The sequence below is a fragment of the Balaenoptera acutorostrata genome, chromosome 16 (assembly GCF_949987535.1).
Source record: "Balaenoptera acutorostrata chromosome 16, mBalAcu1.1, whole genome shotgun sequence".
In the NCBI taxonomy this organism is placed as follows: domain Eukaryota; kingdom Metazoa; phylum Chordata; class Mammalia; order Artiodactyla; family Balaenopteridae; genus Balaenoptera; species Balaenoptera acutorostrata.
Genome location: NC_080079.1, coordinates 32,010,447 through 32,026,338, shown reverse-complemented (window position 1 = coordinate 32,026,338; position 15,892 = coordinate 32,010,447). Strand labels below are relative to the sequence as shown.

The window sequence follows — 15,892 nt, the reverse complement described above, 5'->3', positions numbered from 1 at the left end:
AGAGGTGCTAAGGAGTGATTGACATTGAAAAAGAGGCTCAGCATGAAAGGGTTAGGAGAAGCAGCATGCTAAGTTTTGTGGATTTCTTGGCAGGCAACAAGTACCTTAGTGCGGTGCTCCTGGTAAGCACACAGGCCCTCTGTCCTGCAGGAATGAGTCCACGGGACGAGTTCCTGATGGGATGTAGTGGGTACTATGACTTGCTAAGTCACAGGCACCCCTCCCCCAATCCATTCTCTACTAGCTGCCCTCTCCAGGGCACTGTATCTTTTTCCTCAATCGTACTGTCACAGTTTGTAGTTATATATTCAGTTATGCAGTACCTTTGTTTAATATCCAACTCTCCCGCTAGAAGGGAAGCTCTGGAAGGCAGGGATCATGCCAGCTTATTTACTGACTCCTCATCATCTGGCACAGTGACTTAAACACTTAAGGGGATCGATAAATGTTGTTGAATGAATGAATGTGAGAATGGACAAACTAATGAGTAATAAGCAAATGAATACATGGATATGGAGATCTTTGGGCTTTGTTAAGGAATCTGGGCATTTCCCAAGCTGAGAAAAGAGAAGGGCAATTCAGGCAGCAGGAACAGCACAAGCAAATGTATGGAGACAAGAAAGAAAAGGCAGCTGGGAGTGGCCAAAGATGTCCCACCTTCGGGGACATCTAACAGATATCTCACTACCACCTATCGGGGAAGTGAAGTCCTTGCATTGGAACGTCAACAAACAATTCCACACCACAACATCTAGGATGACTTCTTATTTTCTGGTAACTCTCAAATTCAAGAAATAATTGAGCACCTGTTGTGTACAGCCTGTGGATGATACACGCTTCCTAACTGAAGTAGGAGCAGGTAAGCAGAGAAGCGTGTACACAACCAGAGAGCAAACTGATCTGTATGACGTGCCCCGAGGAAGGTGTGACCCACAGCTGTGCAGGTGCAGAGGGGAGCAAGGTCGCTGCTGATGGTGAGGATTTTATCTTATTAATTAAAAAACATTCAATCCAGCATGCTTTCACTAAGTGCCTAGCTCTACAACACAGTTCTTGTATATCTAGGGGAGGGAAAAGCTACAGAAGTCAGGAAGTGCCTTGAGGACCCCTCTGCTTCACCAGGTCAGTTTCAGCCCCAGACAAGACAGGAACAGCCAACCCTGCCTCAGAGGGAGTTCCTTGCTGGTAAGACCTCATGCCTTGCACCCAGCCCCACTGCCTCTAAGGCACTTCTTGGCTCTACTAGCGAGGGTCTTCCCACGATGAATAGCAGGAGGATGGCAGAGACTCCGCGGCTGCAGGAAGGAAGACTCTTGAGAGAAAAGTGTGCAGATGGGGAAGGCAGCATGTTCCAGTAACTTAATTTTACTTACAAATGGTCCTTCAGGTGGGCTCAGACTTTACATGGCTGGGCTATGAGGCTGTTCACTGGGCCCAGTTATGCCCCCAGATCAGAGGGGACCCCGCTCACAGAGACTATAACCAGAGAGCTCCAGTAAAGAAAACACTGCTGGAGCTGATCTGTTACAAAGACGGCAGTTACCAAGGAGGTTGCTAAGGGAAGTCAGCAAGTTAGCTGGGGCTTAGTTGGCTCTCCACTGCACACAAACTTGAGCCACAGACCCAGGTGGAGGGAGCAGGGGCGCAAAAGAAATGTTCAACGCAAGAGTCACAAGAAGCAGAATAACCCTCTGGAATGGATTAGAGTGACACGTGTGAGTTTAGTTTCTAGTAGCGAGACATCGCATCTTTCTCCTTTTACTCCTCTCTCCTGATGCAGAAAGACAGACCTCTGAGATTGTCAAGCAGCACTACATCCACAAGCGGATTACCAGGCCCAGCTGGACAAGGGCCTCCCAGAAATGGCTCCCGAGGTCTTAGTACCCAGAGCCTCATCAAAGTGCCCAGTCACTGGGTGAGGCTTTCCACACAAAACGTATTACCTAAGTCAAAGGACCACCAGGACCACCGTATCATTCTCTGAAGGCAGGGATAGAAGCAAACAAAGTAAATGAGAAAAAAATCAGGAGATAGTGAAGACACCTAAAGAGAGGTGTGCTGTGATTTTTAGTTAGTGTTTGCAGAAGCTTACCCTAAGAACACTTATTTCTTATATAGTGCGGTGTGGAAAATGATGGTTTAAATCTGTGGGCGTTTGAACACAAAATTCTCAAGAGAATTGGGAGCAATGTTGAAAGTCTGATAACAAAGACGTAGTTACCACCTGGTGGCAGCATATCTAAACTAAAGACAGTATGAGGAGTGTGTGTGTGCCTGTGTGTGTGTGTGTGTGTGTGCGCACGTGTGCACACGCACCCACGCACGCAAGTTCAGGGGAAGGATCATAAAATCTCAGGATCAGAACCCAACATCGCTGCCCAGCCCCTTCATTCAACACTGGGAGTTTCCCTGACAATCTTCCTACTTAGTGGTTGTTTGGATTCCCTTTGGGGACCTCATTACTACTATCCCCTTTCCAAAACTCAAGTCAGAAAGAGGCAGATTTGTCCCAACACAATCAGATGACCTCCAAAGCAGTGGTAAGGAGATGGCATAGAGCCTACACTCCATAATGTTTGTCCTGTGAGTGAATGAATGAATGAGTGAGCGAGTGAGTCAGCTAGTGAATAAACATGGCCTAGTTTCCTTCCTATTTTCAGCCTCTAGGGTTGAATGGTAACAAAGGTGGGGCACTTGATAACCTCCGCTATTTAGATTTAGGAAATAGCTCCCCTGTAAGTATCCGTCCCAGGGCTGGCAAGTTCTGGCCCTGGAAGAAGGGCAGGCCAGGAGGGTCCTCTAGCTCAGTGGGCAGCTGACAGACTTGACCCCTGGGAATATGCAGACCCAGATTCCTGACCTAGTTCTCCCTCGATTAGACTTAAGTAAGTTACTAAATCTTGGAGCCTTAGCGGTCTCCTCTATAAAATGAAGATAACTTTATCCACCAAGCCCCAGGACGCTCAGATGAGATCACAGAGATGAAAGCAGTGTGTTGACTTGAAAGGGCCAGAAGATGACTGTGCGGGCTGGTGTTACAAATATGCATCTTAGATTTATCAGTCTGTCCTACTTACTTATGACCTAAACTGCCTTCTCCCCTAGAGAGTCACTGGTAGTAAGATGAATGGTTCCTCCCCAGGTACAAGTTGCTGCTGCTTCTGGGCCAGTAGGTAAGTGGTCATTCTCAAGATTAAACCACAGAGACAGAAACACAAATCATATCTAGATTCAGAAAATTCAGAGTTTATATGATCTGGCAAGTGAAAACTGCGGTGGGTTTCCTCTGCCCATTCCCCAAACAGCGGAATTCTACAGCCTGCCTGTTGGTGGCCTCCTTCTAGCTCCACGGCAACCAGAATTCCCCCCATCCCCAACCCCTGGAACTTTACAAGATGCCAACTGGCCGCAAACCAGGCAAGCTCCATAGCCACCGCCTTGGGAAGTGCTAAAGGGGCTCAGCGCTCCCACTGCGAGAGGCCCAGCAGACAGGAGTAGTGGGATGGCTACTGTTAGCATTCCCTGCCGCTTTGCACTGCTGTGGTGGGGGGTTTCCTGTGTTGGAGCACCCAGAGGGATAACAGGTGTTAAGGCCCTCTGTCAACACTAAACCAACTGCCGGTAAAGTGCGGGATCCTTCAACTGTTCAACTGCCCCACCGTAGGGACACAGGGCAGAAATGATGATGCATGGTCTCTGGTTTCCCAGAGGGGTACCAGCTTTTCTCCAAATGTTCTTTTGTGAATGAGTCTCTGTTCCAGACTGAAAAGGACTGTGTCTTCCCTCCACCCCGTTGTCTCACCAAAAACCAGGAGCGGGAGCGGCAAGTAGCAGAAACACAGATGCTCCAGAATGCTTGTTGGGTACATGGAGAGATGGATGGATGTGCAAGGGTAGGGGGCGCCAGAGGCTGTTTTGTGAGCTAACATCTGGGCCGCAAAAAGAGGAAGCATGGCTGGAGCCGCTAGATGGTTTTTCTAAAAGAAACCACGACTAAAATTTGTGGTGTTAGATGGAAACTTCTGGCACAGAATAAGGAATATGGTCCTAAAGACAGCGAGACCTGGGTTCAAACCTGGATTCTATCACTTATTAGCTGTGAGACTTTGGCGGAGTTGCTTAACCTCTCTGTGCCTCAGTTTCCTCATTTGTAAAGCGCGGGTTAATAAAAGCACCCCTGTATGGCTGCTTTGAGGATTCAGTGAGGTAGAGGGTGTGGATGGTGAGGATGACGCCTTCCCTCCTCACCTTCCTGCTGGGTCACGGCTCATTCGGGAAGAGCTTCCACAAGTACTTCAAGTCCTTCCAGTTAGGTGCTGGGAGAGAGCTTCTACCGCTCTTTCCCTCTTTCTTCTCCTCCCCCAGAGGAGCAGCCAATCTGACTAGCAAGCACCTAACAACCACTGGACCACATCTTCCAGGTGTTAGGGTTGCAGTGTCAAAGGCTCTGCTGGTGTCAGGGTTCACCTCTGGCCCCCTTACCCGCCCACATTTCCTGCTCCAAAGCACCCTCTTAATGCCTGCTTTTCCGTTCATGGATGGGAAAATCAGGCCCAACTCCTTGTGGGCCCAGGTCCCCGCGGTCTTCTCCTCAGGCTGAAAATTGGCAATACTCAATCTAGCCCATTCCAGAAATTCCTCTATCAATAAAGCTGATGGATGCATTGATAGGTATTTGTCTTGTCTTTCTTGAATCTATTAATTAGACCAGAGGGAAGGAGGGAGAAGTTGTAGGCAGTGTTTCAGAGCTCTTAGCATCTCGTAGCAAATGGTGGTAACATATAAAGAAGGCCCTTCGAGGGCCGGTTGTGTGGTCCTCCTGCTTCAACCCTGATATGTGCATCGAAAGCCAATGTTTATTTAGACAAGTTCTCAAGGGGAGTGGCACTGCCCTCTAGAGGGTGTTTGGAAAATCTATGAGGGTATTTTGGGCTGTCACCATGATGCAGGGACACTATTGGCATTTAGCAGAAGGGAGAAAGATGCTAGACAAACTTCAGTGTGGGGGACAGCCTTGTTTTGTGTCCCTCATGACTTCTAAATATTTCACTAGATACACATATGGGTTAAAAAAATAACTGCTTATGATACATATTTATACATATGTGTATATTTGTACATATCTGTTTATATATATATGTATATGTGTATATTTTTAAATTTAATATCAGCAGGTATAAGGAAAAATATGGGCAAAAATCCCCACCAAACTATTACAAGTGCTATATTGGTTGGTTGAGTGGAGTCATGAACTTTTAATAACTCAGTTATACATTTCTTTTTTGTTTCCAATTTTTGGAAGAATGTATTATTTTTGCTATTAAAAAGAATTAAGATTAAAAAAATTGGGCAAAATTTGTTAAGCAATTTACAAAAAAAATCATATCCTGGAGATATGATATTTTGGAAATAAGTTGATTATATATTAATCCAGTAAAATCAGGTTATCAAGAAAACCCTGCTTATAATTTTCTGAGCCTAGAAGCTAAACTGCTTCATTTATAAAATACAACTTGTATTTTTGCATGGTTTTGATATACACCAAACTTTCCAGGAATTCAATTACTATGAAAATGGAGAAGAGAATGTGAGGAATCATTCACCGTTTAGGAAAATCCAGGCATTGACGCCAGCGCTGCTGGCGGTATCCAAGTCACTGATACAATAAACATGTCGGCCAGCCCTTGAGGCTGTGACATTGGCAGTGATTCTGAATGTAGGTGACTGCAACTGACTAATGCACCATGTCCTTGTACGGAAGCACATCTGAGCATTTCCTCTCCTATGAGTTCTCTTCTATATTTCAATTGGGACATATATTTGATTTCTAAAAATTTCATATGTAGGTAGGTTATATTATATGTATCTCATGTCAGGGTAGTAGCGGGGGCATTACAAAATGTTTGCTATAAAAAGGGCCCGTTGGAACTGACGGAGTCAAAAGCCACTGATTTCGCTTCTGGATCACAAGGCAACGCCTTCATCGACTCTTGACTTCCAGGCCCTTGCTTAAACTCTCCAGTCACAAAGCAGTCATAGCAGAGGAAGTTTGGAGAATGATTCTGCTTGTCACAGCACATGATGACCTGTCTAACTTTGTGTAAAATGGGATCGTCATCACTCCGGAGTGGGGCAGGGGTAAGCAAGGGAATTTCCCCACACACAGAAGAAGGAAGAAATGCATTTCTCAGCAGAAAGATGGAAGCAGAACTGCGCTGTGCTACTTACAGAGGTCCTCGGTGGCAGCTGGGACAAAGGCCACCATGGACTCATACAGGTCCTCGTCACAGCCGGGGTTGAGGGAGCACTTCATGAGCAGGTCTGTGGAAAGGTGGGCCATGGACTCATACACAGCGTCAGCCTCCTCCCCTTGCATCAGTTCCTCTTTAATGTGACTCTTCAGCATGTCCACAGTTTCCTGAAAGAGAAGGTGGGACCCCACAGGCGCACTGACACAGCCGGGCTCTCTGGGTAGAGTCAGGCCCTCGAGTGGGCTTGTGACAGCAAAGTAAAGCCTCACACGCATCAGGGTTGCAACTATGTGTGCATGTCTGTATTTCCCACCACACTGAAAGCCCCTTGAGGCCAGGCTCGTAGTCCTTTTCTTTGTTTTATGTTCTTTGTTTTAATCTTTGTATCTTCCTCCAACACTAAGAACAGAGGAGACACCTGTTAAATGTCCAGTGCCCAGAGGATACAAATGTAAAACTTTCTCGTGGGTACCTATTACGTGTCAGGGACGGTGCTATGGATGTGCCTATACATTATCTCATGGCATCCTTTCCACCACTGCTTGAGAGTGTCTCCTGTTCCCTGGTCAAAAGATGAGAAAACCAAAGCTCAGAAAAATCTAGTGCCTTATTCATGGGTCTGCAGTCCTGGCTTCTGACCTTTCTACTATACCCTAGTGGTTCCTCAAATGGCAACAAATGGCACACGAAGGTATAACCCTTGCTGATTAGCCAAATGGAAATTCAAATGGGCTAAACAGGGCTGCAGCCAAGGTGCTCTTGCGCTTGTGTGGAGTCAGAAGTCCCTTGGGGACTTGGTCCACTAGTTCCTTCCTGTTCCTTCCACCTGTTCCTTCCATTAGGCTGCTTCAAAGTGCCTGACAGCACACTGCTCCAAAGTGCCCGCCTCAGTTTTACATCCTGTGCCCAAGAGGAGAGACGGTCTTGGGTGAAATGCCCTGAAGTCAGAGAGGCTCCCTTTGTCATTCTGCCTCCAGGTGGTTGTGAAGCCAGAGAGGTGGCTTCTCTGAAACCCCTGCACAACTTTTCCTCGTAAGAAACTTTGGTGTTTCACAATCCTTATTTCAGCATCAACCCACAAAAATCCTCATTTTCATCATCACTACCCCGAGAGAGCTAATCTGCTATATGACACTCTGTGTTGGTTTCCTGATGAGCCCCAAGGAGTGGACCAGGTGACAGCTGTGGAGTGTTGGAGACTCAAGGTCTGGCATTTGGTTCTGATATGGTGGAAAGAGGAAATGGGACGGTTCTTAGAGGTCATGAACAACACGGAGGAGCAACCTTTTGGGGGCAATGCTGGAGATGCATCGGTTGAAGTGATTGTAGTTAGAAAACAAAGATGATGTGACAAATGTGAACCAGATTAACTTCAGTGCAAACTGGAAGTGCATCTTTCCACATCCCTGTCACAGAAAGCAGGATAATGCTCCCCAGCTTTAGCATCAGCTACGTTCCAATCCTACCTCCACCCTGACTAGTGTGGGACCCTTGGCACAATGACTCGGCCTTTCTAGGCCCTTTTCCTCCTTTGTTGAAGAGAGAGAACAATACTGTCAACCTCAAAGGACTGTGGTGAGGATTAAAGGAGACAATGCATTTGCCAATCAACTAAATTCAATAGACAGTAGTGATTAATATGAATACAGTATGTTCTTAATAAAAACTATTGGCAGGGAAATGAAACACTGCATTTTATACATTTGTGACTCCAAAGTAAAGTGAAGTAAATACTCCTGGACTGTAAGTACCTTTTAGCCTCATTTATGTCAATAATGCCCCAAACAGGCACTCATGCTATTCTGTTTATTCAATACATTTAATCACCCCCCAGATTTTGGGAGGCTTCCTCTGTATGTCTCAGTGAGTCGTTGCCTTGTAGATTGTCAAGCGCAGAGCAGAAAGCTAAGTTTCTGGGGAGGTGTCAGGCTCACTCCTGTCTGGAGGTAGCGTTTATTGTTCCTTTTGAGGTGACAGCCCCATGTGAGAGGATGAGCTATTCCCGCGTCACTGCTGTGAATTGTGAAAACGGAGGAAAACCAGAAAAGGGTCGAGACAGGAAGGGCAGCTGCCTCCAAAGCAATGGAAGCAATATTGGGGCATGGAACAAGGCCTAGGCATGGGATGAGCTTACACTTAAAGAAAGACTCAGAAGTCAGTGATCAAGGAGGATCTGTGGGTCCCAAACCAGGGGAGCTGATAAACCTTAAGACGGGCAGGGGCTCAGAAAGAGAGAGAGGTTGTCAGCAGAAGGTGGGGCCTCACGGTTGGCCTCCCTGAAGCCTCAGGTGCAGAGCTTTACTGTGGTCCCTGCTAAGGAAGGAACCAAGCCTAACAGTTCACCTGGGCCTGACGGTGGGCGAGGGAGCTGGGAGCATCCTGCCAAGTACCTTGGAGGTGGGTGGGGAGGTGACTGAGAGAGAGGGCTCAGCATCTACCTTCAGCAGATTCACTCTATCAGTGCTCTGTAAATTCTTCGAGGGTGGATCTCAGTGCTTTACACATATTATTTCTTCTTATTCTCAAAACAACCTTAAGGGTAGAATTATTATAAACTTTCTCCCGCATATCACGAAACTGAGGGAGACAGAGGACAGATACATGATTTGCCCAAAGGCACATGGCTGACAAGTATTGGTGAGGAATTTGGATCCAGGTCCATGTGACTCCAGAACTCATCTCTTAAGCTCACGCATACTGGCCCTGCCAGAAGAGGCACGTGAGGACCTGCTAGAGATGAAATCCACCCAGGTCTTCAGTGAAAAGGCAGCCCTGGGACCACATGGTGCATTTCCAATCCTAGAGCCTCTCCTGCCTTGACCTTACCACATACTCGTCGATGAACTGCCGCAGGTCCCGGAAGCCGTGCTTCTCGGCAATGGTGTTGGGGTAGTGGCCGTGCTTGTTGGCCACACTGTAGGCCTGTAGGGCTCCTGGACAGGTGAGCAACAAGGCAGTGAGATTCTTCAGTCCATACTTGGCAGCAAAGTGCAACAACGTGGGCAGCTCTTCATCCCTCTGATCTGAAAAATTGTCAAGGAAAACTTAATGGTCAGATAAAAAGGAAGGCATGGGGTGGTGGGGGGACTTCCCTGGAGGTCCAGTAGTTAAGACTCTGCACTTCCACTGCAGGGGTCGCAGGTTCGATCCCTGGTCAGGGAACTAAGATCCCACTTGCCGCACGGCACGGCCAAAAGATTAAAAAAAAAAAAAAAAAGGAAGGTATGGGAGGCATGGGGCACCTTGCTCATGGAGATGAAGCTAGAAGCCTAGTATGGCATCCAGCAGGTGCTCAATCATTACTTCTTGGTTGATTGACCTAACATCTAACAGCTTCCTCTGTGGCACCACTGAAGATGACAGAAGAAATGATATGTCAATTAATTAGCAAATCTAATCATTAATATCCTACCTTCTTTCTTTAAAAGGATTGGGGAATCCTGAGAAATAATACTAGTTCAAAATGTGCTGATGTTCTAAGGGCCTAAACAGCAGCCACAAAGTACAACAGGGGTCATGTTTTGACCGTCTCTTAAAATTTCAGAGCACTTTAAAACAATTGCTTTATGCTGATTAAAAGAAAGAAATCCTGGGACTTCCCTGGCGGTCCAGTGGTTAGAACTCAGCGTTTTCACTGCCGTGGGCACGGGTTTTATCCCTGGTCGGGGAACTAAGATCCTGTAAGCCATGTGGCGCAGCCAAAAAAAAAAAAAAAAAAATCCATCTTCTTAGCTCTTACACCCAATTTCATAAAGTATGCCAAGTAATCCTGGGGCGGTTACTTAGCCTTTCTGTGGCCCTTAGTTTTGAACTAGAAAATATTTCCAGAGTATCTCAAAGGGACCTGGAAGGATTAACAAGATTGTTTTCAATGAGCTCTTTGTTTAGGACAGGTTTTGAATAATGGTATTAATGCGTGGGAACCCCAGGATGCCCATTAACCCTCTGATTTGTGGGAAACAAAGTACTCCTGAGAGTCATTGGATCCCCATGACACCCTCCACCTACTAATATCTGGATACAGCAAGTTAAACTCAACCAAGGAAATAGACGTGTTTGTGTTGTGGAGTTGGGGGACAAACCTTTTTTTAAAATTTTCATAAAAGTTGATTTCTAAACCCAAGAGTGATAGATAGATGTATATATACATAAATTTTTATGTGCATATATATATATATATATACACACACACACACACACATACATATGTATTTTTTTTAATAAGACAAACCCAGTTTCCTATTCACCAGGATATGATCCTTGGAACGAAGGTCTGAAAATGTCCCCAGGATCCCCCATGATTGTCAAACTATGAAATACTCCCTCCTGAGCCTCAAGTTCAAGAATAGAGAATATTAACACCTGTTGGAAGTGACGTAAGAACATTCCACAGTAGGAAAATGGAGAGAGGCAACAAGAGAATGCGCCCAGGAGAAGGACATGAAGGTAATATAACCTCATCCTTATGGTTCTCGGAGGCTGTGGAAGGATGGAACGCAGGCACTGGGTAACCAGGGGCTTGGGTCCCATTTGTGTAGTGCAGCTGAGATGTGAAGGAAGAGTGGTGACTACAAAAGAACCATACCAGGCATCCTGTCCAGCGCGCCAGGCACCATCCCCATGCAAGTGTTCCTCCCAGCTCCCGGCATGTCACATATGCCCATAAGACTGCTCCTCCCTCATCAAACAAATATTTGTTTTGAGCCTACAGTGAGCCACCAGGCACTGTCCCTGTCGTCATCCAGCTGACAGACTAGCAAAAAAGACAGACACAGCTGAAGAGTACAAGAACCCAACATGCTAGGGGAGCTGCAGCACGTAGATGAAACCTACCTGAGGAAGTGCTGCAGGAGGAGGGGAGGAAGAAACTGTGTTCCCATGGGTCGAGGTGGCAAGAGGCAGGGCGGGATTTTCATTAGGTAAAAGAAGTTCATACCTTCCACAGAGCAGAGCACAGAAGCCAAGGGAGAGAGTAGAGAGAGGTGAGAGCAGAAATGCAGCAGGAGCCCCTTGGGAAGGCCTTGTATAAAGGTTGAGGAGTTTGGACTTTATCTAGAAGACAAGTGGGAAACACAAAGGGTTTTTAGTAAGGGGATGACATATTCAGATTTACAATTTGGAGGAATCCCGGGCTAGCCAGAGAAGAATGACTGCTTCTCAGAGGATGAGCTGTAGAGCAGGAGCCAGCAGAAAACACGAGCACGGGCTGACTGCACACTGAAACCGACAAACTGGAATCAACCCACTGCTGGTTTCCTGAGGTTTGACTGTTGACTTACTTGTCATCATATCTTCCTCTTCCAGCTGGTTGATTCCAAAGAGGTGCAGCCCACTTGCAGGGATGTTGTTCTTCAGGGACTCTGTTAGCAGTTTATCAAGGGTCTCTGTGTTGTAGGGCACAATTTTAAAGGCCTAAATACAAAAGTGAAGATGGTCAGATTTTAAATCCAGCTATCTCCCATCCAGCAGATTGGAGACTGGTGAACCATGAGCAGAAACTACAGGTCCAGAAAACTCCAGTGTCCTTTCACCATCCTTACCTGACACATGAACTCCACGGGATTTGCAGCATTGGACAATAAATTCCCAATTTCCTCCATGTCAGTATAATAGCTGATAATGGTTTCGCACACCACTAAATCCCCAGAATATATCTTCAGAGAAACATTCCCAGATGAAAGGTCTGAACAGAAGAAAAGATACTATAAAACTGCTCTTTTTTTTGTAGTACAAGAGTACAGGGAAAAGCGTTCATGGATTACTTAAATGGTGAAGAAATTAATTGGGGACTGGAAGAAAGACCTTGGAGGTGAGCTGCAGGATTGGGAAGTGAGGGAAACAGGAGAAGTAGCGGTGGGCACACTAACACACGGGAGGGCTGAGTCAGAGGAATTATCCTCACTGGGTCTGCAATTTAACTTACGGAAGATTTTCACCTCTTTTGCTCATTACTGTAGGCCCAGTGTCACAACAGACAGGAAGAAGAGTTGTATTTAAAGCACTTTAATACAAAGGCCAGTGGTCGCCAGAGGTGGGACCTGGCGGTGGGACTCCGAGCTTCCGCCCCATTGGGCAAGTAGAATTGATTCACTTGCTCTGCTGCTGTCATTACTATGTGCTCTCCTTGGGTGCTCTCTCTCTTCTACACCACAGGAAGGGGTTTTGAGGGGGAAAGAAAAAATTAAAAATACACCAACCACAAAGATTCGATTCACAAAAGAGGAAATGCGACAAGTAGAGAACATGGAAAAAATATTTAACCTCACTAGAAATCAAAGGAATGCAAATTAAAACAATGGACTACTTTTTAGAAACATATCAAATTAGCAAAAATATTCAAAGTGATAATGCCTAGCATTGGTGACTGTATAGCAAATAAACGAGAAAAGTAATATTTCATAAAGCAATTAAGCACTATCTTCCAGGACCCTTAAAAATGCCCATTGTTTCAGGGATTCCATCTCAAGGACATAATCCTAAACACAAAAGAAAAAAATCCTGCCTGCATAAAGATACTCAATATATCATCATTTAAAACAATAAGACAATAAAACCAGACATAGAGAATGGACTTGAGGACACGGGGCAGGGGAAGGGTAAGCTGGGACGAAGTGAGAGAGTGGCACTGACATATATACACTACCAAATGTAAAATAGATAGCTAGTGGGAAGCAGCCGCATAGCACAGGGAGATCAGCTCAGTGCTTTGTGACCATCTAGAGGGGTGGGATAGAGAGGGTGGGTGGGAGACGTAAGAGGGAGGGGATATGGGGATATATGTATACATTTAGCTGATTCACTTTGCTATACAGCAGAAACTAACACACCATTGTAAAGCAATTATACTCCAATAAAGATGTTAAAAAAAAACTAAATAAATAAATAAATAAGACAATAAGAAATCAGAAATTACATAAATATGCAACAATGAGGAAATGAAAAATTCAAAGATGATACTTCTATTCAACTGAGTATTATACAGCTTTAAACATTATGGTTTTAAGATATAGATCCAACAGAAGGGACTGGTTTTATAAATTATGGTACATCTATACAATGGATTACCTTGCAACCATTAAGCATCATTTTGTAAAAGAGCATTTATTAACATGGGAAAATATTCATAGTGTATTTCCAGGTAACGAAAGTTGGCTACAAGACATAAAGCTATGTACACAGATGTGGGAAAATACAGAAACCAGTGATTTCCTTGGCAGGGTGGGCATATGGGTAATTTTCTATCTACTTCCTTTTATGGTTACTGTATTCTCCAAGTTTGCTGTATTGAGCACACATTACTTTTGTAATAGAAAAAATATGTTATAAAATGGAAAGTTACAAACTCCCTATAATAGTACAGGGGTAAAGGGATGAAGAGAGAATAAATTAAGATTACATAAAGAAAAACGGAATATAAGGTAATAGATACTATTAGAACAACTATGTTTATAAAAATTATGAAAAAAGGCAAAAAAGACTGAGTGGTAGGGTGTCAGATGACTTTTTTCCCTACTTTTCCTATTTTTCTCTAATTTCAAAAAATGTTAATATATGAACTTTATAAACATTTTTATATTTTATATATGTTAGTATATCCATCTCCCCCCGCCCCAATCACATGTGCATGTTTATATAACTTCCTTTTCCTTTAAATAGAACATGGCAACCAAATCCAAATCTTGGCTGTCACTTTTCTCAGTGGCTGATGAAGACAGCTGTCGGCAAGTAAAAGAAAGTAAGAGGGGGTCTCGTCACATGATGCCTAATTTCTGGAGGTAAATGGGGGCTACTTACTGGGAGCTTTCATGGAAACGGTGTACTCATTCTCCAGCTTGGCTTCCACCCTTATCGAGGGAGAATCCTCAGGAGAAAATTCGGCTTCTGTTGTCACCCTCTCATCCAGCTTACATCTCACAATGACGTAGACAGTGGTTTCTGCCTGGAACAGGAAACCAGTCATTGTCCCTTCTCCCTCCTGTTAGGGTGCTGAGCCAGAGGGCCTCCCCAGCTTCTGCAGCCCCAGCTCTACCTAGTGAGGCTGTTCCAGAGCAGGGTGGGGTCTGCAGTCCAGTGGCGGGCAGTGACTGCTTGCCATGGGTCCCAACAAGACAAGTTACAAAAACCAAGAGTGAACATTTATAAACCTAAATAGCAATTTGATAGAGTAATTTTATGTCTGTCAAACCTAATAATAATTTTAAAACCTGGGGCTTGTTATTTAATTTTTATAGCATTTCTTTTTTGTTGTATATTATAAAAGTATTGGCCCATGGCAGAATTACCAAGACCCCTGGGTGACTCATGCACCTTACAGAGTGAGAGGTACTGATTTAGAGAAGCCCTCTTGGGTTCTGCAATTTATGCTGTTCTTAGATGGACAAAAATAACTTACTGGAGGATTAATTTTCCCAAGGCACTGAGCAACCTAAGTATCTATTTTACATTGCTTTGAGACCTCCTGCCAAACCTGCTAAATGGAATTATCTGTTTTACTGGGCTGGCTACGCGGTTAAGCTCTTAAGACATTGAACTGGAAAGAACAGGCCCTCCAAAAAGCAGGGGAAAAGGAGAAATTTCTGGCCATAGCTAACCCCCAAATGTTCATTGTAAGATTCTGCTCTCAAGCCCTTATAGTAGGCCATCGTGACAAGGGCCACAATTCCAGAACAGGTGGGAGGGGGATGTGGTCCCGGCTCACGGAGACTGCTTAGGGTGAATGTGCGTGTGTCTGTGGTTGACCTGACTCCCGCTGCAGGGCCGGCCCTCTCCCACCTGCCCCTTCTCCCAGGGAGCATGGGGAGCCAGAGAAGACGAGTGTGTCTCTCCTGTTGACAGTCATGACGCAACCCCAGCCCAGCCGCCCCAGGAGCCAGGGACCTGGAGCAGGCAACAGTGAGAATCCTGGGGGGTCAGTGGCAACCAGCACAGAAGAAGGAGCCAAAGCCTGGAAAACCAGGCGGCATGGGAGGGGCATCATCCTTTAGTTCTAAACCCCCCCCCCACAGGCACCCACCAGCGTGATCTCAGGATGAAAGGGGCATGGGGCAGGCAGGAAGGAGTACGAGAGGACTAGAAACTGAAATGCCCACTACAAAGGCCTGGACAGTAAGGAAAAGGAGTGAAGTGGGTACAAAGAAAGGGGAGTGATGAGAACCAGCGATCTGGGGATGCACAGCCCCATCTAAAGGGTCACTTGGCCCAGCTGCTCATCTCAGGCCTGGTATTACCAGATTCTGATTCAAAGGAGGCTGGAAACAGGTTTTCATGCCTAACTCTTTAAAACACTGCACAGCTGGAACCAAACATGTCTATGAGTTCAATCCAGCCCGAGGCAGCAGTTTGCAGCCCTCATGGAGGGAGTCCTTGCCCAATGCTTCGTGGCCTCAGGCTGCGCAGAAAACCACTCACAAGTGCAGGGAAGCTAGGACTTCCCATTTCCATGGCCATCATGCCCTCTTGCCTACAGAAGCCCACAGTGGCAAACTTAGCACAGGGCTCCTACCCACAAAAAAGTGTTTCACTGCTCTGAACCAATATCACACATTTCTCATCAGGAAAAGAAAGATAATGAAAAACTATCAATACTATGGTAGGATTCAAATGACAGTGGCCCATCAGTTGGCCACCACATTCAGGTCACC

At 45.5% G+C, this 15,892-nt stretch overlaps 1 protein-coding gene across 7 annotated transcripts in view; it reads right to left on the bottom strand.

Moving 5' to 3' along the window:
- Window positions 1-15,892, bottom strand: part of PIK3AP1 (phosphoinositide-3-kinase adaptor protein 1) — a 115,672-nt gene that overhangs the window by 46,798 nt on the left and 52,982 nt on the right. For all 7 annotated transcript variants that reach the window (XM_007187434.2, XM_057531587.1, XM_057531589.1 and 4 more), the window contains 5 exons: window positions 14,046-14,190; window positions 11,792-11,934; window positions 11,531-11,663; window positions 9,078-9,274; window positions 6,229-6,418 (listed from right to left, as the gene is read on the bottom strand). In XM_007187434.2, coding sequence (XP_007187496.2) covers window positions 6,229-6,418; window positions 9,078-9,274; window positions 11,531-11,663; window positions 11,792-11,934; window positions 14,046-14,190 — 808 coding nt within the window. The remainder of the gene's footprint in view (window positions 1-6,228; window positions 6,419-9,077; window positions 9,275-11,530; window positions 11,664-11,791; window positions 11,935-14,045; window positions 14,191-15,892) is intronic.